Source organism: Leucoraja erinacea, chromosome 10 (genome assembly GCF_028641065.1).
Source record: "Leucoraja erinacea ecotype New England chromosome 10, Leri_hhj_1, whole genome shotgun sequence".
NCBI lineage: Eukaryota > Metazoa > Chordata > Chondrichthyes > Rajiformes > Rajidae > Leucoraja > Leucoraja erinaceus.
The window spans coordinates 8,901,432-8,927,082 of NC_073386.1; the positions used below are offsets into that span (position 1 = coordinate 8,901,432).

At 42.1% G+C, this 25,651-nt stretch overlaps 1 protein-coding gene across 4 annotated transcripts in view; it reads right to left on the bottom strand.

The window, feature by feature from the left end:
* evi5a (ecotropic viral integration site 5a) overlaps positions 1 to 24,281 on the bottom strand; it is a 131,055-nt gene extending 106,774 nt beyond the window's left edge. For all 4 annotated transcript variants that reach the window (XM_055641411.1, XM_055641410.1, XM_055641413.1 and 1 more), the window contains exons 1-3: positions 24,144 to 24,281; positions 17,328 to 17,510; positions 15,050 to 15,197 (exon numbers count right to left, since the gene is read on the bottom strand). In XM_055641411.1, the coding sequence (XP_055497386.1) occupies positions 15,050 to 15,085 (36 nt within the window). In that variant the 5' untranslated portion in view covers positions 15,086 to 15,197; positions 17,328 to 17,510; positions 24,144 to 24,281. The remainder of the gene's footprint in view (positions 1 to 15,049; positions 15,198 to 17,327; positions 17,511 to 24,143) is intronic.
* Between the last annotated feature and the right edge of the window lie 1,370 nt (positions 24,282 to 25,651).

Here is a 25,651-nt window from a genome sequence, read left to right on the forward strand (position 1 = left end):
CTTTAGAGAGGAAGGTTGAGGATCAATAAACCCCTCTTCATCAACGGGTCAGTGGTGGAGTGAATCAACAAGTTCCTGAGTGTGCATATCCCTAAAGAACTGTCCTGGACTCAGCACGTTAATGCAATCAAAGAGCCATAAATGCCTCTACTTCTTTAAACTTCTACAGGTGTACAGTAGAGATATTATTATTATTATTATTAGAGAGCACATTCACTGGTTGCATCACGGGCTGGTTTATGCAACAGGAATGAAGGAGAATGAAGGGTATTGATCTAGTTACCTATGAAGGAGGTACTGTCTTAAAAAGGCAGCCAGCATCATCAAGGACCCACACCACCCTCGCCACTCTCTCGTTTCACTTCTGTCATCAGGAAAGCAGTATAGGAGTCTGAAAACCATAACCTCCAGGTTCAAGAACAACTTCTTCCCAACAACCATCAGACTATTCAACACTGCAAACACCAACTAAGCTTCAAACTAAAGTCTTATTTGCACTAGGGTCTTTTGTTTAGTTTTGTACTAATATTGAGGATTTTATTCATTAAACTTATTTTGTTTATTATATTATCTATTGAGTACTGCGTTTACAGACCCGTTATGAGTTTGAGTTTAGTTTATCGGGGTTAACCAGTCAACGGAAAGAAAATGCATGATTAAAATAAAGCCATCCACTGCTGCTGCAAATAAGAATTTAATTGTTCAGTTTCAGTACACATGCCAATTAAACACTCTTAACTGATTGATGACTTGGGGAACAGTATTTGTATTATGTGGGCTGTATTGGCCAAAAAGCATTCTTGCTGAAAAAAAGGTCAAGGGAAACAAATGTTTCTATGTAATCAGACACTCTGTTCTAAGAACACAGTCTGTCAGGTTTCACCCCAGGTAGCAAATAAAATTGGCAAGCAATCACTTCTATTGATACTAATGCAATGATACTCTAATCAACAACGTAATAGACAGACTTTGGTATTTTTAGCTTGCAGTATCAAATATAAACTAGCTGTTAAAAAGAGCTATATTGTTACAAATCCTGCATGTCAAGAAACCTTTTATTACCCATCTAAAACTCTCTAGCCCCCTCTTTCCCTTTTCCCAATTGACAGAATTGTTGTTATGTGATTTTCTATAACGCAAGGTTCCTTGGGGACCCAACTATCGTGCTATAGCAGAACTTCCTGTACAAACAGAAGACTGCATGACATCAGCGTTTACAAAGGGAAAATGTGCAAGCCATTGGCTTTTACAAAAGACATACCACGTCGATGGTTTAATCATTCACCTTAAAAGTACTTTGGTAGTCATTAATTCAAACATAATACAGATTCATGTACATCACAAAACATGCACCATGCAATCAAAATTACTTCCATCCACACAATATTCTGCAGGTGCTGCCAGATCTTCTGAATCTGTACTCTTTGATTTTATCTAAAGTAATTATACAGTTAAAATGAGACAGGATTCATCTATTTTTTCATTTATATTCCAACAAGAATGACTCACACAGTAGTTCACGATTGCAGCTGTAAATCACAGGAAAGTTTCCTATTTAGATATGATTCATTGCAATACAACTGTCTCAATCATAGTAGCTGCAGGAAAAAAATGCATTCCCAAACATTAATTTCCCCAGTTAAAGCCATGCCACAAAACATTGACAAAATGTAGGTTTAATAAAATGGCAAGTAGCATGGGTTAACCAACCAGAGCTTCTTTGTAGATGGTTTGCCACAAGTCACAAACAAGGGCCTCATTTAGAATCACAACAGAAGGTAGCTATTTGCTACATTGCACTAATGCCAGCTCTTTGGAAGGGCAATCCAATTAGTTCAATTCCCTCGGTTTTTTCCCACAGCCTATTTTGCTACTTCAATTATTCATCCAATTGACTTCTGCAGTTATTATTGAATGAGCTTTCACTGCCTTTTCATATAGTGCTTTACAGATTAAAAGACGATTTGCACAGATTCTTCATTTCCCCTCTGACCCCTTCTTACACAAACTTAACCACAAGCTTCTTCAAGCAAGGCATTTAAAAAAAAAGCATTGAGGGCAACACCTCAGCAGCAGAGAAGGTCAGTTAGCCTTTCATCTCAAAACTAAATTGATGCTTGTGGGACAATGTTGTACACTGCTTTCAATTACATGACAAATTATTATTTTCCCCAAGATAGACACAAAGTGCTGGAGTAACTCAGTGGGTCAGGCAGCATCTCTGGAGAAAAAGGCTCCTTCTTTGCCAACATAAAGGGAACATAAAGGGAATTATGAAAAAAGCACTGAAATTATTACAATTTTATCTATTTGTATCCAATAAAATAATATTCCTGAAGACAACTGACGGAAAGAAAAAGCACGCTGACGCTCACCTAAAACCACTTTTAAAATAATCTATTTTCTACCTTGAGCGTAATATATATTCCACCAAAACCGGATCATTCTCTTTTCTTTACAGTAAATAAAGTGTCCTTTTGAACAAAATGGAAAATAGACTGGAAATGTTCAGGTCAGTCAGCATTTGCAGGGAAGTTTTCATCCCCTTCCCTCCCCGTGGATGCTGCTTGACGTGCTGCATAATTTTCTGCTGTTTCTGATTTTCAGTATTCGCAGTTACTTAGCTTTTGTATACCATATTTCAGATCACTCAATACACAAGGGGGAAAAAAAATTGTCTTTGCGAGTCTAAATTGAAAACTTAACCAAGAACTTTATTAATGGACCAAACTCCAAATGTAAACACTGATAAAAAAAACTTCAAAAATATTCTATACTGTACAGTTGACGAACACAATTCTAAATTTACAAAATATAACATTCTTAAATCAACTCAGATCAAAATAAATGTCTTTCAATCAGAGAAGTTGAATCTATTCTTTGATCACATTATTTTTTCTCAAACTAAATGATAAACTGGAAGTGTTTTCTCAACTCTCAAAATAAGTATTCATGTTAAAAAATGTTGTGCCTGATGATATTTTCATATTTACGTAGTCACATCCAGCTATGCTTGAAAGGTTTTTCTATCCCTAAGCTCATGATGCATCTGCATTGGCCATCGACTGACCAAATGTCACCCTTTCAGAGACCACTACTTTGTGTCACTTAGACATTTCTAACTATTGTTAGAAATCACTGCATATAAAAATACATTTATTGATATCTCCCTGCTTGCATGTAGAACAGTTTGGTACTAATTTTTAAAAAATGACCTGCAGATGCTGGTTTATACCAAAGATAGCCACAAAATGCTGGAGTAACTCAGCAGGTCAGGCTGCATCTCTGGAGAAAACGGAGAGGTGACATTTCAGGTCTGAAGAAGGGTCCCGACCCAAAACATCACCTATCCATTTTCTCAAAAGATGCTTCCTGAAACACAGAGTTACTCCAGCATTTTGTGTCTATCTTTGGCTTTGGATTATCTGCTCAATTCCAAAATGGTCTCGCAAGCGACTCATTGCAACATATAATTTGGGGGAGGGAGGTGTGGGTTGGAGGCCAGTGAATGCTGGCCAAAATAGTGAAGCCCATGAACAAGATAAACTTGTAAATATTTTTCAAAATTTACTTTCTTAGCTATCACTGGTGTCTTCATACAAATCAGTTTTATAAATTGCAAAACGCTGGAATGCCAGCACAAATCCCATGGACTACAATTCAAACTCATCTCTGCCCAGTCTTTGTCCAACTAATGGGAAATCTTCTTCCATCTATGTCAATATGTTACGTATGCTTACCGTGTTACCATGTGGTTTTATTTTCAGCAATAACCTTGGATGCAGCAACACCTTGCCAAATGGAACATTTAACACAACTATTGGTCCCACTACTCAAAGCAGGTTTTCTTTTTGAAATTCACTAAATTATTTCTTCCTTTATACTCCGTCCTACTCTGTTTTTTAGCCTCTGTTCTCCACAATTTTAGATGTGTAATAGGAAAAAAAAATCACATCAGGTGAAATGGGGGGGGGGGACTATGTATAAACACCGCTGTAGTTTCTACAAGGTGAAACCAAAATGCATAAAAATGGCCTTTATTAAAATCTGACAATGTGCACTTTAAACCACATGAGATTTTTTTTCTATTTTCTAATTCTCTCAAATTATGGAGTACAGAGGCAAATAAATAAAAGATGGATCTTTGTCCCAAATATTATGGAGGGGACTGTATCTTCAAATGTTGCATCATGCTGAAGGAAAAACTTGGGTAGAAATGAGCAACTTCATTTGAAATATCATACCCTGATTTGCTGGGATCATATGACCATAAGTTGTATACCAATTAAATATAAAATGTCAGCAGTTCTTTACTTTGTTAGACATAGAAAGAGGAAGTAATGAAATAGTCAGCACGTCTCGTAGGATTTTGTGGGGAGGGAAAAAGATTAATTTTTCAGGTCAAAGGTCCTCCCAGTGCATTAATTTGAAAAGTTAACTCAATTTCCACATCCGCAGAGTGTCGCGTGACCTGTTGAGCATTTCCTGCACTGGTTTTATTTCAGATTTCCAGCATCTGCAAGGTTGTGGCTTGCAATGTTCCTTAGTTGACAAACTAAGCTGAATAACTAAACATACACGGGAGATAAAGTGCTATCCACTGATACAGCAAATCCTTTTCACAGACCTCGTTGTAACGTGATTTCATTACATCGGACAGACCTACAAGCAGGCGGCTGTCCACGTCACCTATTGCACAATGACAATAAAGTTGAATCTGAATCTGAGATCTCCCTGCCAAAAAACAAAAAAAGGAAAAAAAAAAAAGAAAAAAAATCACAATGAGGACTTGCACGACTCACTATGTTGCAAAGACAAGTGGACAAGATACTTGCTTTCTGTCTGGCAAAAGCTTAAAATCACTCAAATTAGCGTTTGAATCCTCCAGGGATGGTGGTTGTGGGAGGCAGGGGTGCTGTAGGTCCAGGGGGGGTTAATGGGAAATGGCTTAGATTGGCTTCAGGTTTGCATGACTAGTGACAGACAAATGCAGTTAAAATTCTCGTGCAGACCTGCTGATGATAGTCAGAGTCCGTCCGGGCTGCTTCAGTTTTTCCTAAAGTCTTTCCAACTCACTGATCCACACTGAAACACACTAGCTGTTGGATCTGAATAAATGACTACAGGCAAGCCTATGAGTCTCAAAGAATAGGTAATCATATCTGGGCTTAGAAACAACCTTATCATTACTTTGTTAATGTGCCATGTTCTGCAGTCTTAGAATCACAGAAAAGGATAAAAAGATGAAAACAGACTCTTTCATCCATGTCAATCCTGTTTGCCCAGGTTAGGCCAATATCCCTTGGCTCTTTTCCTATCCAAATAACGGTCACAATGCCTTTTAAATGTTGTGATAGTATCTCCCTCCCCCATCTCCTGTGGCAGTTCATTCAAACATTCATCACCTGCATTGTGGAAAAATCTACTCCTGACCCCGTCCCCTCAAAGATCTTTAAATTTCACATTAAACCTTCAAAAGACATTCAGACAGGTTCATGGGCAGGAAAGGTATAGAGGGATCCGTTCTTATGCTGTACGCTGCTGCGATTCTAAGAATGCACGACTTGGAACATTCACAAAACAATGATAAGGTTGTTTCTAAGCCGAGATATGTTAAGTGCCTATTCTTTAAGACTAATAGGCTTGCCTAAAAAAACATTTGAACAGGTACATGGATAGGAAAGCTTTAGAGAGATATGGGCCTAACACGGTTAAATGGGACGAACTGAGATAAGGGATCTTGGTCGGATTGGACGAGGGGACATTTCTGTAATGAATGACTGTGACCTGTAACTACCCCCCTCCCTTCCCCATTTCTGAACTCCCCTGCCTAGGTAACCGATTCTGACTACCTATCCTATCCATGCCCCGCTTAATTTTGTAAACCTCCAAGGTCATCCCGCAACCTCCAACATTTCAGTGACATTAGTTTACTGGTCTCTACTTCAAACCAGTCCTCCATTCAAGCCAACATCCTGGTGATTCTCTTCTACACAGTTTCTACCAGTCTTCCTGCAGTGACAACTAGACTGTACAAGACACTCCAAATTCAGTCTGACCTATCCTTTTCATCCAGAGATGCTGCCTGACCCATTGAGTTACTCCAGAACGCTGTCTATCTACAGTCTGACCAATGTGACTTCTCAATTTATATACTCAATGCCTGAACATAAGTGAAGCATACCGTTTCTTTTTTCACTACCCGCTCCACCCATGTCATCACTATCAGAGAGCTATGGACATGCACCCCAAGGTCTTCATGTACATCAATGCCCCTAAGGTTCCTGCCATGTTTGCTTTTATAAGTCCTACCTAAATATGACTACGCAAAATGCATTATCTCACACTTGTATAAAATAAATTCCATCTGCCACTAATATATCCAGTTTATCTACGTCCCACTGTATCCTTAAATTACCTTCTACACTATGTCCACCTATTTTCATGTCATCTGCAAACTTACTAATCATACCCCCTATATTCCCATCATTGTCATTTGAGTACGAGTATATGTGCAGAACAGTCCCTGCCTTTCCCAAGCAAACAAATCTTGTCTCTCCGAATATTTTCCAGCAACCTCCATAACACTGAAGCAAGGTTCACCAGCTTGTCGTTTTCACCCTCATCCCCACTGCCCATTTCGAATAAGAGGACAACCTTAACAATTCTAGATTTAAGCTTCTCCACTCTCTCCTGACATATGCCAACTGTACTCATCTGGATCTTGTCAACTGCCAACATACACCTCAATTCTCTGGTTTAGCCGAGTGTCCCTTTAAGCAAAGAATGTTCTGCAATGCTTGAATTCCTCGAAGAAATTAGGTCAACATCACCTCCTAAAATGCAACCTGTTCTGACAATAAATCAAGAATGTCAGAAACAAAACAGATCCAGGTTGATCAAATGCAACTTGATAGTTCGTAATACCTTATATTAAACAGTAACTTATTTACTTAACATGAAATACATTCCTTGATATATTGTAATAAATGGAATAACAATAAACGTGTTTCTTTCTGAAATCCAAGAACTAACTTTGTGTCATAGTGCAGAGCAATAACAAGTGTCTGAAGAAGGGTTCCCACCCAAAACTTTACCCATTATTTTTCTCCAGAGATGCCGCGTGACTCCAGCATTTTGTGTCTACCATCAGCAAACTAGCCTGGTTATGGTTCCTTCGCACTCATGTGGTGATCGAGTAAACACATCAGTGTATTTACTTTCTAAGGCATCTGAGAAGATTTAGCATAGCCACAAGGATTCTCTTGAAATTCGACAGATGCGCTATAGAAAGCATTCTGACTGGATGCAACACAGCCGGTTTGGCAACTGCACTTTTGAATGCCTGAACCTGCAGAGAGTAGTGAACAGCCCCCTACCCAGAGGTGGTGCCACATATTCTTACTTTAGACTTGACTTTAAAGATACAGCACGGAAACAGGCCCTTCGGCCCACCAAGTCCGCACGAAACAGCGATCAACCTATACATTTGCACTATCCTGCACATCAGGGACAATTTAAGATTTTACTGAAGCCAATTGATCTACAAACCTGTATGTCTTTGGAGCGTGGGAGGAAACCGGAGCACCCGGATAAAACCCAACAGGGACAACGTACAAACTCCGTATTGACAGCAGCCGTAGTCAGGATTGAACCTGGATCTCTGGCGCTATAAGGAAACAACTCAACCGCTGCGCCACCATGCTCCCCAAACTCGTAACTCCATCTCGTTCAGTTCATCTATTATTCCATTTTAGTTTTATTTGCACTTCTCAATGATGCACTGCAAATGTTGCACCATTCTGCTGTTTTATATCCGTCACTGTATTTAGTGTTGTAGTTAACATTACTGTGTATATTGTTTACTCTATGAGCTTTGTGCAAACAAGGAATTTCATTGTACCCCAATGTATACAATAAACTAATCTGAATTTGAATCAGGGCACTTCATAGCTGCCTCTTTAGTTTTACACCAGGCACCACAGACATTTCCAACACAGCTCTGTTCATTTAGAAATGTGACAGAAAGTGAAGCTAAACTACTAATCTATAAATGCAACTCATGAAAACTGAAGACATTAAAATACAAGTCTAAACGTCATATGAAGATTGAATGGTTTGATTATCCTCAATAACTCACTTGCCCTGTCATGACAACCAAAATAAAAGGTAAACTAAATGGGCTACTCTCCTTCGTCTGAGAATCTCACTACATTTTGTTAAGAATTAGATTATGCAAGAGCAAATGAACTCAACTCAGGGCAGAAACTGGATGTAACACATAGTGAAATGCCAGCACAGACTGATTTTACCCTAGTTCCACAATACTTTCATTTTTCCAACTTCACCAGATAATTGTTACTGATGAAAGCATACATTCAATCAGGCTAATAGGCCATTCTCACGTTACTAGCTGACACAAGAGGTAACCCGAGTTAAACCTCGTGGTAATAACGTACGATTAACGTACGGCATTCGTGGACGCAGCGTAGTGCATCGTGGCGCTAACGGCAGGTTCTCGGGTAACTTGTCTACTCTTGCAAAAAAAACATGTTTGAAATTTTCCACGAGTCAATTTTACTCTTGTGGTTAATAATTGAAACATTTTAACTCGATTTAAGAACGCAGTGGCCCGTGCGTTTACCTTAGTGTATCGTGAGTCTATCGTGGGAACTCTTTAACTCAGCGGGCAGGCAGCAGCAGATTGTCGCTCCCTTCAGTTTCCCAGCGACAGTCACCTGCCACGTGAGAGAGATCATGCACTGTTGTAGATCTCCTTTGCACGTCGGTGTTTCTGTCTTTCTCCACTCATTGTTGGCCCCATCTGTCACCACCCCCACCTACACCCCTCTGCTTCCCGGCCATGTGTGTGACCCCTTCCCTCCCCTCTCCAGCTCCCTGCCCATTGCACCGGCGCGGGGGCTTTGCACTGTCTTCACATCGGCGATGCCAGCAGGTCTGTGCCAGTAACCGGAGACGTCAGGACCAATGGGACATCGACCCCCAGGCCCACTGCAAGCACGGAGAACCCAGAGACCCACAGCCAACAGCAACTCCAGCCCAGCCCTGCTCCAACTCCAGAGGAACCCGGGTTGCGGATGAGGGGGCGCAGCTCGGGCTATGGGCGAACTGCCACTTGTCGCTGTAGCGGCCCATCGGGGAGCGGATTCCTCTGGAGTTGGAGGGGGAGGGGGGGTATTGTGCTGTTTGATCGCCCTCTGCTATCCCAGGGACAGGGAGACACAGCGGCTTTTGAGGCTGGTGGGCAATCACTTCCAAAGTTCTGCCCACACAGTCAGTACACCTCTCCTACACTTGTCTCCCGCACTAAGATCACCCCGCAGAGAATGATCCCAGCCTAACCCAAGAGCCATGTCACCCCAGACAGATTAATGACGCCCCCCCCCCCCCCCCACCTCTCTCCATCTCAACTCACGCCTGGGCACCAAAGCAACTCGGGAGGCAAACCTTGAGTCCGTCTCACAACAATCTGATGTGCACATCCGTCCACATTCAAAGATTTATAGGCCTTCCTCATGGGGCGACTTGACGCAAGATGTAACCAGAGTGAAGTGGTCGTGGTCTAGCACGATATCACACGATATAATGAGGGGGTAGACAAAGAGTTCTCACGGTACTCGGCATTTCTGTTATTTGTGCGAGTGACTTGTCAGTCTCCCGAGCTTTCCCGTTAAATCTTGAATGAACATTGTAAACTGTCAAGTGTAATTAAAGCATCACGTGGCACAAATGATGTCACTTTTTTTTCCCACACACTATAAATATCCTCCCTTGGTTGAATTGGCTCATTTGGAGACATGCCTGTACTAATGCCATGACTTTACTGCAGGAACATGCCACATTACTCAGGAGAGAGGGGGAGAGAGACAGAGAGAGAGGCACAGAGGCAGTGTGATGTACTTCGGGGTGACTGGCGGAAGAGAAACAGCGCACATGACCTTGGTCTATCTGTGTGTGTGGGAGCGAAGAGAGACTAAGCAGAATACATCGGTTTTATTGTGTGTGGGAGAAAGAGAGGTGGGGGAGGGGGAGAAAGAGGGAGGTGGGGGAGGGGGAGAAAGAGAGGGGTGGGGGAGGGGGAGAAAGAGAGAGGTGGGGGAGGGGGAGAAAGAGAGAGGTGGGGGAGGGGGAGAAAGAGAGGGGTGGGGGGGGGGAGAGAGAGAAATGAGGGGAGACGTATATACACACAAAGCAGAGTTTTTACTGTGTATGTGGGAGACACAGATGGACTGAGCACAGTACCTCGGTCTTACTGTGTGGGAGAGGGGGAGAAAGAGACGTACACTCACAGAGGCAGAGTCTCTCAGCCTGTGTGAGAGGGAGGGAGGGAGGGAGAGAGAGAGAGGCACACACAAGGTGGATGTGAAATCTCACCTGCCTGTTTCAGTGACAGACACCCGCCGCCAGTAAATGAACACACCCCCATCTGTCTCCCCCTCCTCTCCCTCGACTCCCCCACCTTTCCCTCCCAACTCCAGTCCCATCCCGACCCCCTGGGAAACTGAAGGGAGCAACAATCAACTGCTACCCGCCCGCTGAGTTAAAGAGTTCCCACGATAGTAAGACGATGTTAGTTGCGCCCAAGTTTAAATTTCCAACGTGCGTTTCAGAGTAAAGAGTCAGCACAGAATCCTTGATAATCAAAAACTGTCTGAATCAGCAAGTTACACACAAAATGCTGGAGTAACTCAGCAGGTAAGTCAGATCTGGGAAGAAAAACATAAAAAGCTGGAGTAAGTCAGCGGGTCAGGCAGCATCTCTGGAGAAAAATAATAGGTGGCGATTCGAATCGGAACCCTTCTTCAGACATCCTAATCGGAATTGAGTCTGAAGATGTGTCTCGTCCCGAAACATCACCTATTTTCCTCCAGAGATGCTGCTTGACTCGCTGAGTTACTCCAGCTTTTTGTGTCTGTCTTCGTTTTAAACCAGCATGTGCAGTTCACTCCTTTACACGGGTCTCTGGAGAACAACAAGTGTGTGTTTCAAACAAATCATAAGTATAACTGCTCTGGCACTGGATGGTGCGCATTTTCCCTTTGTAGATCACATCAATAGATGCGGCCGCTCTGAATTATATCTTTAAAACAAAGCCACAGGATGGAGAGGTCTTCTTTAACACTGTTGCTTATTTAAACATAACACTGTTGCTTATTAAAACCAAACTACAATCAGGATTGGCTCAAGAGTATCTCGGGAGACGAACTGGGAACATCGCAGAAATTACAAGTAAACGGGAAACTGCCGTCTACCCGTGGGAACTCGGTTAACCTCTTGATCTTTCACTTGTTATATCGTGCTCAACCACGACCCCTTCACTTGGGTTACCTCTTGCGTCAGCTCGTAACGTGAGAATGGCCTATAACTACTCACAAAAGAGGTCAATGCAAATAACTACAAGGCTTCAAAGACAACCCTAAACCATAGCTATTGCTACAACTTCCCATTACTAGTGCTTGCAGATCCATTCTCAAAGGGATTAACGTATATCTCTCCATTTTTTCCAACAATCTTTTTGGGGTATTCAGTGCTCTCAACTTAATTCTCAAAATGAGTGCAGTAAAGGCACAAGGGACATTTCTTCGCTCGCTGGTTGTAAGGTGTACCCAGTGAAGTACCGAGTCACTTGTATTAGAATGTAGAAATCAATCTGAAGAAGGGTCGACCCAAAAAGTCACCTATCCATGTTCTCCAGAGATGCTGCCTGACCTACTAAATCCAGCATTTTGCATCTTCACTCGAATCAGGAGCTTCAGTTCTGGCTGTGTAGTTAGCAATACAACAACATTGTAGGCAGAGGCAAAACAAAAAGTAGAAAGAGAGTCTTGCTTTAAACATCAGTAGACACAAAAAGCTGGAGTAACTTAGCAGGACAGGCAGCATCTCCCGAGAGAAGGAATGGGTGACGTTTCGGGTCAAGACCCTTCATCTTGGTTTAAACATGTTCACTGTCATGACCTAAAACACATTACAGCTGACTGAACACATTTCAAGTGAAGCCACAGCAGCAAATAAGACAACAATTTACCAAGAGCAATGTTTCACAACTATCAGAGATAACAGATAACAGATTGAAGCATATGAAGAAAGGCCCCGACCCAAAACTTCATCTGTCCATTTCCTCCAGATACTGCCTAACCTGCTGTATTCCTCCAGCAATTTGCTTTTTGCTCAAGATCCCTGCACCTGCAGTTTCTTGTGTTATTATGATAATGGTGAAATCTGTTTGAGCTCTCTTGGATTTTAGATACCATAGTGACCAGAGCACTAGGGGGTGGGGTAGAAAAATTAGGAGAGAGTAGGGAGGGGTGGGTGATGTGCAGATGGGGGGGGGTTGTGTAGAGGAGGGCATAGGTGCTGGGTGGTAGGCAGAGTAAAAATAAAGGAGTGCTTGGGAGGGGAAGGTTGCCTGAAATTGTTGATTAATTGCCATTGGGTTGTAGGCCACCCAAGCGAAATGGAGGGCACTGTTCTTCCAGTTTGCATGTGGCCTCACTCTGGCAGTGGTGGAGGCTAAGGACAGACAGAACAGTTTGGGAATGGGAAGGAGATCAGCAGGGGCTAGAAAGCACGGGTTTCAGCCGACTCTGATGAACAAGTGCAAGCACAAAAGCACATGTTTACTTATGCAACGGTCTCTTAGTTACATTTCCTCCTTCTAGATGCAACACTTCATTCCAGATCCCGTGTACAGTTAAACGGCGATGTTATACACATGTAAAGAGTGGTCACTTGGGTAAATTAGAGGTGGGTTAATGGTACCTAATGGCCCTGGACAAATGCTAATGAGCTTAATGGAAAAACTAACCTGTCATTAAATAGATTGTTCTACAATAAATTCCAGTTAGAAATTATACAAAACCATAATCTAAATCAATATAGATTGGAATTTGTATTTTATGTCATTTTCCTAAATTACAAATGTTTCTGTTGTATTCCGGTTCTACGCTTAAAATTAAGATTCAGTCGACAGCTGGATTACTGGGAAAGGGCCATCCAGACTTTGCATGTATCCCCGAGAGAGAAAAAAAAATGAGATCTTGAATCTTCCTGTTACATCCTCTCAGACCTCCCTGATGGCAACTCTGAAATATTCTAGAGAAAGAATCATTCTTGACAATTATTGATGGGTAGAAGTATTTGATGCAACACAAGTAAAATGATGTGTCTCACACAGTTTTCATTAATGCATTGAATTTCAGTAAATCAAAAATGTTTTCAGTATCACTAACCAAATAACATACAACCATATAACAATTACAGCACGGAAACAGGCCATCTCGGCCCTACAAGTCCATGCCGAACAAATTTTTTTTCCCCCCTTAGTCCCACCTGCCTGCACTCATACCATAACCCTCCATTCCCTTCTCATATGATTTATTTTTAAATGATACCAATGAACCTGCCTCCACCACTTCCACTGGGAGCTCATTCCACACCGCCACCACTCTCTGCGTAAAGAAGTTCCCCCTCATATTACCCCTAAACTTCTGTCCCTTAACTACAAAACATATTTAATGTAAGGGATGCCAATAGCAAGGAAACATTCTGAAGTGGGTGGAAAAAGGTCACACGGCAATAGGGTTTCTAGAATGTGTTCTCTACGCCCTGGAAACTTGTCAAATATAATAAACAATTGCTTTTACTTCCTCAAATCTAACCTTTGACTTTTTTTTTTTTACTAATTACCTCTCCTAACCTTCATTTGGTTTTAAAATCATGATTGTGCAGCGTCTTGAAACATTTTGCTGTGCTGCACTTGTGGCTGTCCAACGACTTTTACCCAACCCCCATTATCACCCTTCTAAGTACAAAGGGGACGGTGGTTCACAAATACAACAGGCTGCAATGCTGATAAAATGCTGTACAGTAAAAATAAAGTGGTTGAGCAGAACCGAGTCATGTGCCATCCTTCAAGTTTTGACAAAGGGCTCTGCAGTAGGTAACCCTTATGGAATAGGATCACAGATCCAAAATTAGACAGGGATTTGATTGTGTTATTAAGATGCAGGTCTAATAAAGTCAAGGAAGAGATCGTTACTCAATCAAAATTATCAGTTGCTTTGCCAAAGCACATGCCCAGATCTTCATTGAGATTTTTTTTTTAAGAAGTAGGGCTTGACAGGGTGATGGTTCCTTGGCTGACTTGCTTAGAACCAACGATCAGGTTCAAAATTCAAGACAGAGATGAAAATAAATTTCTAACAAAGATGGCTATGGAAGCTTAGTCAGAGTAGTTCGACACAGACTCTGATGTTTTTATGATATTCACAAAATCAATGAACATGGGCAAGGCGTGGGGAAGTAGCATGGAAATAAAAGAACAGCCATGGTAATATTGAATGGTGAAGATACAAGGATTCAAATGCCACACTTTTAATATTCTTGTGATTGCTATTCCACTGGACCATAGTCAGGTCTGATCAATGGTGACAACACATTATTTTGGACCATTATTAGTTTTCCAATGATAAGGGAGAACATGATGCACAGAAACTCTGTCAGCAAATGATTCTAACCATACAGTTGGAGAAACTCAGTGGGTGACGCAGCATCTATGGAGCGAAGGAAATGGGCAACATTTTGGGTCGAGACCCTTCTTCAGTCTGAAGAAGGGTCTCGGCCCAAAACGTCGCCCATTTCCTTCACTCCATAGATGCTGCCTCACCCGCTGAGTTTCTCCAGCATTTTTGTCTGCCTTCGATTCCCCAGCATCTGCAGTTCCTTCTCAAACAACTAATCGTACACTTAGTATTTCATCATAGCAAAGTTCCATAATCATAATGTGTTGCTCCCTCATCTTCACTTTCAGTCTGAACACGTTGTCTTTCCATCTAATCATGTACGAAGGTTTTATGTTCATATGAACAGCTCAAGTCAAAAATATGAGAGAAAAATAAAGTGCCAAATGAGCCAAGACATAAATAGATAGAAACAACTGGAGTAACTCAGCGAGTCGGGCAACATGTGAAGGATGTGACGTTTTGGGTTGGGACCTTTTTTCAGACAAAATGCAGCACTGTCTCACCTCATTCGCCATTATCTGAATCGAAGACGTCACCATTCATAACATCAAGCAGGATGTCATGAATACAAAAAGCGATACTGAGAAACGCTGGAGAAGAGCCAATTTTTTTTCAACGCAGATTGTCACCCCTGTTGTTCCTGATAAAGTGCTTTGACACAAAAGAAAAAGTAGATTGGTATTTGTTGCATGCTGCAGTTCTACGTAAGCAAAATTCTCCATTAAGTGCTGAGTGGTTTTTTTCTGTTTGCACATTTGGAACATATTGTCAACTAACTGGTACTTCCCCAAAACAGATCAGAAAGGAACTGAACAAGTTCCTCAACATAACTAAAATCATTGTCCAAAGAAGGTAAATGTAATTCTAAATATGCACTTCGATAGTTGTGCTGATCACCTGGAACATATTAGCAATGTTCTGAGAGTCAATAGTGAATCATATGCATTTTATTCACCATATTAGCACAGAATTATTTTAATTTGCTCTACCCAGAAAATATTGTACCAGCAGAGGGAATAATAATATTCTGAAATCATGCTTAGTCACACTAATATTCCATTAAACTCATTCATCTTACCATTGTGTTTAGTTTAGAGATACAGTATGGAATCCACAGCTACAGTATTGTAAAATGACTTGCTCCCTTGTACCTCAACTCGTGGGAGATTATTACAAGCAGAGGCAGATTTCACTTTAATGCCCCCAGGTGAGTGAACTGTACAATGACAGCATCGGTGACCTCTGCTCAACTTTGATCTCCGCCACTCCGCGGAATTTGTACGTTGTCCCTGTGACTGCGTGCATTTTCTCCTAGTGCTAACATGGCCTCCCCACATTTCAAGGACATCTGGGCTAATTAGCCCTGTATAAATTGTCCCCCGAGTGAAGCTAAATGATAGAATCTGGGGAAAGATGGAGAAGTCGCTGGGAACACGGGGAATAGAATGGGATTAACATAAATGGGTGCTTAATGGTCTGCTGGATGGAAGGTGTAGAAAGGAACTGCACATGCTGTGACCTGTAATTGTCACCATTATTTTTAGACAGAGATGCTGCCTAACCCGCTGAGTTAGTCCAGCACTTTGCGTCTACCTGCTGGATGGGAGGGCCTGTTACAAGCCTTATGACTCAATGACATCATCCTTCCTGGAAAACCCTGCAGGATGTTTGAAAATAAAGAAATAAAATAGGTGCCTGCGTTTCAGTGGCCACAGAATCTACAGACGTAGTGAATTAATTTGGACATCTCAAAACCAAGTAACAGTATGTAACATAGACTCTCAGCTGACCATCTTAAGGAGTTTCATCCTCCTAAAATTTCCCAAAACCCAGGATTTCACTCATCTGGCAGTCAATTCGAAGATTCAGCTGATCTTTCTCTACAGAAAAGACGTGTTTCCTGCTTTCTCTGAACACCGACAATAACTAAAACTCGGTTTTCTTACGTGAGAAGTGACAAAAGGGGAACTCTCCAAAGAGATGTTTTGAATTTCACTTTGGTGTTAATTTTTCGCAAGGAAATAAATTCAGAAAATCGTGGCAACATCCAGTTATCCTAAAGCAGTTCACTAAATTCAAGAAACTATAATAATTCATGAATCAGGATGGATAAACCAAATTAGTTTTAACATTGATTTATTATTGTCACCTGTACCAGGATAGACATCAAATCTTAAACTGCACATGTACAATCAAGCTAAACACAAGTACACAGATAGTGCAAAGGAAAAAAAATAACAGTGCCAAATATAGAGTTACAGCATTATAGTGTTACAGGTACAGAAAAAGTGCAGTGGGAGAGAAAAGGTGCAAGTGCCACAAAGAGGGAGGATGGGAGATCGGGGCCGCGCCCCCAATTTAAAGAGAGGACTGTTCAGTAATCCGTTAAAAGTGGGGAAGAAGCTGTTCCTGAATCTGGTTGTATGTTTTCAAGTTTTATAATATTCTGCCTGAAGAGAGAGGGGGGTGGGAAAGAACAATGATCCTTCATTATGTCGGCTGCTTTCCTCCAGAGATAGACACAGGAGTTACAAACTTATGAACATTTCTGACAGGATGGAAAATAAACGAGGAAGAGGTCCAAAAAGATCTTCCCACATGTTGAATCATCTGGCAATATTTGAGAGAAAAATTCAGGGAACTATTGCTCAGTGAGGTATAGAAAGCATTGATTTAAAACAAAAAAAAGACAAAACATGCAGAAATAAAAAAGAGAAAAGAAAAAGCAAAACCATAATAAAATTTCAACTTTCTGAAAAGTGTAAATTCACCATTACTCACAATCTGGCCCTGGTCTTGTTCCCCCATGACACTCTGAAACAGCTGCCTAGTGCCTTTGGGAGTTTAATTCCGAGTTGGATTGGCCGTGTTACATCGGTTCCCCAAATTTCAGGTGGTATTAAGTGGAGTTAATGATTATTCAGTGGAAAAGTTCTGTTTGAGTGGATTTCACCAGCAGAATGCCTAAAAAGAACCAAACGTTATAATGTGGTGACCAAGATAGTCGCAAGGAAGTGTACAATTAAACAAAATATTCAAGGTTTAAATTACACACTCATAAACAACGGATACACATCTTCTTTAGATCATTGATTAGTTCATGAGTTCTAGGAGCAGAATTAGGCCATCCGGCCCCATCAAGTCTATTCAATTATGGTGCAACTCTCTTTCCGTCTCAACCCCATTCTCCTGTCTTCGCCCCATAATCCCAAACACACTGACTAATCAATCTACAGTGCCCTCCATAATGTTTGGGACAAAGACCCATCATTTATTTACTTGCCTCTGTACTCCACAATTTGAGATTTGTAATAGAAAAAAAATTACATGCGGTTAAAGTGCACATTGTCAGATTTTAATAAAGGCCATTTTTATACATTTTGGTTTCACCCTGTCAAAATTACAGCACTGTTTATACATAGTCCCCCCCCCCCCATTTCAGGGCACCATAATGTTTGCAACACAGCAATGTCATGTAAATGAAAGTATACATGTTTAGCATTTTGTTGCATATTCTTTGCATGCAATGACTGCTTGAAGTCTGCGATTCATGGACATCACCAGTTGCTGGGTGGCTTCTCTGGTGATGCTCTGCCAGGCCTGTATTGTCCCTTTCGGTTTTCTCTTCAGCATATAAAAGGCATGCTCAATTGAGTTCACATCGAGTGATTGACTTGGCCACTCAAGAATTGACCATTTTTTAGCTTTGAAAACCTCCTTTCTTGCTTTAGCAGTATGTTTGGGATCATTGTCTTGCTGTAGAATGAACTGCCAGCCAATGAGTTTTGAGGCATTTGTTTGAACTTGAGCAGATAGGATGTGTTTATACACTTCAGAATTAATTATGCTACTACCATCAGCAGTTGTATCATCAATGAAGATAAGTGAGCCAGTACCTTCAGCAGCCATACATGCCCAGGCCATAACACCCCCACCACCATGTTTCACAGATGAGGTGGCATGCTTTGGATCTTGGGCAGTTCCTTCCCTCATACTTTGCTCTTGCCATCACTCTGATATATGAATCTTCGTCTCATCTGTCCACAAGGCCTTTTTTCCAGAACTGTGATTGCTCTTTTAAGTACTTCTTGGAAAACTGTAACCTGGTCATCCTATTTTTGCAGCTAACCAGTGGTTTGCATCTTGCAGCTTAGCCCATGTATTTCTGCTCATGAAGTCTTCTGCGGACATTGACAAACCCACACCTGATTCTTAAAGAGCATCTCAAACAGTTTTATTCTTGTTTCTCAGTCTCATAATAGCTTCTTTGACTTTCATTGGCACAACTTTGGTCCTCATGTTGATAAACAGCAATAAATGTTTCCAAAGGTGATGGAAAGACTGGAGGAAAGACTAAATGCTGAGAGCTCTCTTATACCCGCATTAAGGAGGCAATCTAACACACCTGAGCAATTACAAACACCTGTGAAGCCATGTGTCCCAAACATTATGGTGCCCTGAAATGGGGGAGACTATAACTAAACACAGCTGTAATTTCTACGTGGTGAAACCAAAATGTATAAAAATAGCCTTTAATAAAAACTGGCAATGTGCACTTTAACCACATGTGATTTTTTTTCTATTACAAATCTCAAATTGTGGAGTACAGAGGCAAATACATAAATGATGGGTCATTGTCCCAAACATTATGCAGGACACTGTATATTAGCTATCTCACTGCAAGCAATGGAGAAAACTAGGTTTGGTTAAAAAAAAAAGACAGTGCTGGAGCCAGTGGCCCAGGCACCATCTCTGGAGGACATGAATGGGTGACATTTTGTGTCGGGATCCTTCATCAGACTGGTTGTAAGAGGGAGAAAGTTGGAAGAGAGGTGTCGGCAGGAGGAAGCCAGGCAAGTGATCCTTGTGTCTAGACATAGTAGCTGTAACATCAGTTCTAGAGTTCAAGAGAAGGTTTAACTGCATCGCTCCCCACACTGCTGCCTGGGATGAGCTTTGCCACTTAGCTTATTTTTGTTTCCAATTTCCAACATTCATATTATTTGTTAGAAAACCAGAAAGAGTGGAAAATATTCTGTATATTCTGCAGTCAGGAAACCAGTTTTAGGCTTTTAATCTTTTGCCAGGTCTCTTTTCTGAACATCAGATATTCTGCCTTTTCTCAGATTTCCGGTACGTAATATTTGCATGTCCCAAGGAAATATCTCACTGACCTTACATATGGGTTTCCTGTTGCACCGAGCTAATCAGAAGAGACACATGGAACAAATTCTGCATGAGATCCCTTAGTTTGTGCCGACAGGAATACCATTCACTAAGTAGAAACATACCAACTCGCCCTTACTTAAGGCATTCAATAAGATCATAGCTGATCTTGTAACATCAATACAACATTTCCTGCATAAACCTTGATTCTCTGAGCATCAAGGAAATCTTGAATGGAGACAGGCAGCCTCTATATCTCTCTTGATAAGAGATCTCAAAAATTCACTAACCTTTGGCATTCTTAACCAGCTGTTTGTATTTAGATTCTGATCCCTGATTTTAGACATCCTAACCAAGAGAAATCAAACCCATTCAACAAATCTCAATGAGATCATCTCTAATTGTTTTAAACTCTACAAAGTAAAGATCTAGTCCCCTTAACCCATCCCTCTGCCTAGAAGCAGAGCTGCTGTCTCAGTGCCAGAGACCCGGATTCCATCCTGACCTCAGGTGCTGTCTGTCAAGTTTGCACTTTCTCCCTGTGACTGCGTGGGTTTCCTGTTGGGTGCTCTGGTTTCCTCCCAGATTCCAAAGGCGTGCGGATTTATAAGTTAATTGGCCTCTAAAATTAGCCATAATGTCTCGGTCGTGGATGAGATAGTGGGGTAACATACAACTAGCATGAAAGGGTCATTAATGCATCTAAGCTCTAAACTAACCATCCTCTGCATTTCCACCATCTCCAAGGTGATTTTACAACCATACATATCATCCTCCCCTCAATTTTCAGCTTTCAAAAAAGAAGCACAGGTTCACTTTCCTATCACCACCATCACACCTTCCCACAGGCACCATCCTGTGCAACATCTTTTAACTCCGGGCTTAGCACAGTTCAACATAAAATACTCGTTCCAGTTGAAACAGCAATTTACAAGTACTGATTTGAATATTATGTTTGGTGTCTATGCTTGCAATTAGCTATCATTTTTTACTGTTAGGAAGATGGAACAGAGATTGGGTGACTGTGGGATTCAGTGCCACAGACGGCTATGGAAGCCAAGTCAATGGATATTTTTAAGATGGAGATTAACAGAATCTTGATTAGTGAGGATGTCAGGGGTTATGGAGCGAAGGTAGGAGAATGGGGTTGAGAGAGAAAGATGATTTAATGGCAGAGTACACTTGACGGGTCAAATGGCCTTATTCTGCTCCAAGAACTAATGACTGCCTTGCCAAATACTTCCACTTAGTGTGAGAGCACGATAATGATTTTCTAGTGATCTGTCACTTTCCTGTAACACTCCCACCTCTGGGGGAGGCATCAGTGGATTGTGTTTACTACTTCCCCAAGGCAGCATGAAATGTAGATTAAGTATAAATGATCCCATGTGAACCACCGACTCAAGATCAATCTTTTTTTCTTACAGCCCATTGCCATCTTCTTTTGCTCTGCATCTTCATTTATTTTGTCATTTAATCTCTCTTGCATACTAATCCTCAACCTCTTCCCCCATTTCTCTGCCTCCAATAGGTCCACCGCTGGAATATAATTGACTTGAATTGTAATTATTTTTTCTCTCCACAGATTCCCCCTATCAGTCTGAAGAAGGGCTTCGGCCCGAACCGTTATCTATCTCCTTCGCTCCAAAAATGCTGCTGCACCCGCTGAATTTCTCCAGCATTTTTGTGTACCTTCTGCTTGATCTGTTGTGCATTCCCAGCATTGTGATTCAATTTAGCAAGGCATTGTTTATAATGCTTTTCAGCTTAAACTAATCAATGTAACTAAACAGCTGATTAATCAGCTGCTCAAAATGGGTGTCAACATTGAGCAAGTGTTTCAAGAATTCGATACAAGATCATTTGTGCTATTAATGATCAATAATTCTAGATTAATCTAAAATTAAAGGGAAGAAACTTAGAACTGCAACCTACATCACTACTTACACTTAAAAAAAAATGTTTGTGCTTCACAGCTGGTTTAGTGAGTCACTTTACCAGGCAACTTGTTCAAAGAATTATCTGCACTGAAGGAGCAATCCTCTCTAATCCCTAGTTTAGATACAGCGTGGAAACAGGCCCTTCATCCCACCGAGACCGCACCGATCAGTGATCCCCGCACATTAACACTATTCTACACACACTCGGGCTAATTTACACTTATACCAAGCCAATTAACTTACAAACCAGTACGCCTATCAGGAACACCAACACTAGCCACAGCAAGAAGATGGAAAAACTGACAGCATTTCCAACAATCGTACCAAAAAGCAGATCTATGGATTTAGAATAGGATTAGAAGTGGAAAATAATATCGGAAAACTAAAAAAAATGTTTTAACACGATGTCATAATTTCACTTCATATTTCCCATTTTAAGCAGGAAAATATTTGACTTTCTGCATAGCATACAAAAAAACAAGAACTTCCAGTTTACATAACAAATAAAAACATCAACTGTAATGTTCATTGGCTAACCATCTTAAAAAAACACACTTCTGTTTATAAGCTAATAAGCAAATAAGACTGCACAGTAAGAAAAACATTACATTATCCAGGCTGAAATATCAGCCATCAGACAGTCTCAATGCTTTCCACTCCAGCTTCCTATGAATCTCCTTGTTCCAAATTAACATTTTCCATCAACTTTGTCATTGCAAAAACAATAGTCAACTGCGTGGTGCTGTTAATTTCCTGAGAACAATAATTAGCAACAATAATTTTAAATCCTACAATTTCTGTAGCATAACTTCACATTGCACTGCATTGTCAATATGCAGGGAATGGAGGGAACAGATCACGTGCAGGCAGGGGAGATTAGTTTAATTTGGCATCATGTTCGGCATCGATACTGTAGGCCTGTTTCTGTGTTGTGTTGTTCTGTTCTACGTCAACGCCAGTTCACACTGCAGAAGCACAGCATCCCATAGTCTAACGAAGGGTCTCGACCCGAAATGTCACCCATTCTTTCTCTCCAATGATGCTGCCTGTCCTGCGGAGTTATTATCTGTAGTTCTTTCCTACACAGAGTACCATATTTACCTTGCCTGTTGTCACAATGTGATCTTAAGCAATGAATCACTGGTTAGATTCCTGGATTAGTCAAATTAGTATGGCAACAGGGTGCTACAATTGGTCCCAGTATACCTAAATACATGTAAAAGATATTATCCAAGGTTCTAAAGTATTGAGAGCCTGTGAATGGGCTAGGTTATTTGACCCCAGAGCAAATGTAGTAACTTGCAAGTTGCCAATTGGGCATATTGTTGAAGAATCACAAATACCAAATAACTGCCTTACAGAAAACAAACAATACATAAGGCTGTAAAAAATATTAAAATAGGAGAGGCACAAATGCTGGAATAACTTAGCGGGTCAGGCAGTATCTCTGGAGAAAAGAAAGAAAGGGATTGCGACCCAAAACGTCACCCGTTCCTTCTATCCAGAGATGTTGGCTGCTCCGCTGAGTTAATCCAGTATTTTGTGTCTATCTTCTCTGGAGAAAAGGATTGGATGATGTTGTGGATAAGGACCCATCTTCAAACCCAACCCGTTGCCCATCCTTTTCCTCCAGTGATGCTGCCTGACCCGCTGAGTTACTCTCGCACTTCGTGTCCATTTTTGGCATAAACCAGTATCTGCACTTCTTTGTTTCTACAACAAACTAGGAATTGTGTTCACACTGCAAATACACCACCCACACCTGCATTAAAAAGTCAGACGTGTACAAAACTATCACCTCCAAAACTAACAAAACCACAAAACCAAGGCGATATAAAACTGCACACACCACAGAAATCCATTTCATTTATTGTACTGATGTGGTATTCAATGTCACCCAAGTAACAGAACGCTGATTGAGTTTCAGTTCACCTTACCAACCACTGACCAATACACTGAAAGATTTTTTTAGAAGGCCGTTTATTAAATGGTTTTAATATATATATATATATCCGCTGAAATGCTGCTGAACGAAACTCAAGGAAATGATCAATGATGATGAGTTTTCTTTCATGTTTAGTGGTTTCTTGCAAGCTGGCACAGGGGCAGTGAGAGCTGCTTCGAAATCGGGCCTGGCTGCATTACGCAAGGTAGAACAGGGACAGCCCAGCAGCAGAAACATAAACAAACCATCCAACCCTGCCAGAACAACACCAGCCCCGGCCACCAACAGGTTCCCCCGGGTGTCCCGCAGGCAGCAGCCGCCCCCCGGCGGAGCTGCAGTAGTTGGGCCTAGGCTCGACTCCTGTCCTGTGCCAGTCCGAGTTTTGGAGACCGCTGGCCAGGCCGCCCGAGTGTCGGCGCTGCGGGGGTGGTTGTCCGACTGGAGATGGGACGGGACGGGACAGGGGACAGGAGCCGAGAGCAGAGGCCGGCCGGCTCCCTCTCCCTCTCCACCATGGTTAAACGGCCGGTCGGTCAGTCCCCTTACCTTGGAAAGATTAAACGCCTCCTCTCTCGCCCTCCTGTCAATGATTAACTTTCCATGGGCGCCTCCGAGGTGAACGGCCCGCGGTTTAACGGTGCGCTCGGCCGCGGAAGCCGGACTGCAGGTCGGGCCGTTCAGCCTTCCCCCCCCCGTGCTCTCCCCTCTCTTCTCCTTCTCCGCTCCCACTGGGCGGCCGGTGGGGGCGGGGCTGAGGGCCAGGGGCGGGGTGTGTGTGGGGAGCGTCACCTGGCCACGACCCTCCCCCCCCTCCGACCCTCCTCTCTCCCCTCCCCGGACCCACCCCCCGCGCGCCCGAGCAGGCAAAGGCAACACCTCGAACCAAAGATCCGCAGATGCTGGAGGCACCGGCGGCACCAGGAACTGCAGAGGCTGCAGGCAACCTTGTGGCGTCCCGAGCGATGCAGTGCCGCAAAGAATCCGGGGCTGTACTGTCTGTCCTCTGCGAGCCAGCGCTGCGAATGCTGCCATCCCGAGCAGCTGCGGTGCGGTGCAGTGTGGACTAAACAGATGGCAATGCATCAAGTGCAGAATCGACTGCAATCCTGACAGAATATACTGCAATCCTAAATAGGTGCGGTGCAGTCAGGACTAAACAGATGGCAATGCATCAAGTGCAGAACATACTCCAATCCTGAGCAGGTGCGTTTCAGTAAGGGGACAAAATAATCGACAATCCCGATTCAATGCATCAAATGTAGAACATAACGCAGTCCTGAGCAGGCGTGACAATGCATTAAGTGCAGAACATACTGCAATCTTGAACATGTGCGGTGGAGTAAGGGGGCAAAACAATCGTGAGAGAAATAATTGTGATTCTGAAAAAAAAGTCCCGACCTGAAATGTCATCTATCCCTATTCTCCATAGATGATAGGTACACAAAAATGCTGGAGAAACTCAGCGGGTGCAGCAGCATCTATGGAGCGAAGGAAATAGGCAACGTTTCGGGCCGAAACGGTGCCTATTTCCTTCGCTCCATAGATGCTGCTGCACCCGCTGAGTTTCTCCAGCATTTTTGTGTACCTTCGATTTTCCAGCATCTGCAGTTCCTTCTTAAACTCTCCATAGATGATGCCTGACACCCGAGTGCTGCCAGCACCTTGTGTCCTTTTTTTGTAAACTACCACTGTGGTTCCTTGTTTTTATAATAATCGTCAGTCCTGACTCAATGCATCAAATGTAATCCTGAATGAATAAATAGGTTTATTCGTACAGTAACTCAGACCTGAAGTAAGGACTAAACAGATGGCAATGTATCAAGTGCAGAATAAACTGCAATCTTAAACAAAAGCAACACAATAAATTTACGAGTCATCCTTAAATCCAGGAGAGGTGCCGGAAGACTGGAGGGTGGCAAATGTTGTGCCTCTATTCAAGAAGGGCTGCAGGGAAAATCCTGGGAACTATAGGCCAGTGAGCTTAACATCTGTACTTGGAAAGTTACTAGAGTGTATTCTGAGGGATAGGTTATACAGGCATTTGGATGGGAAAG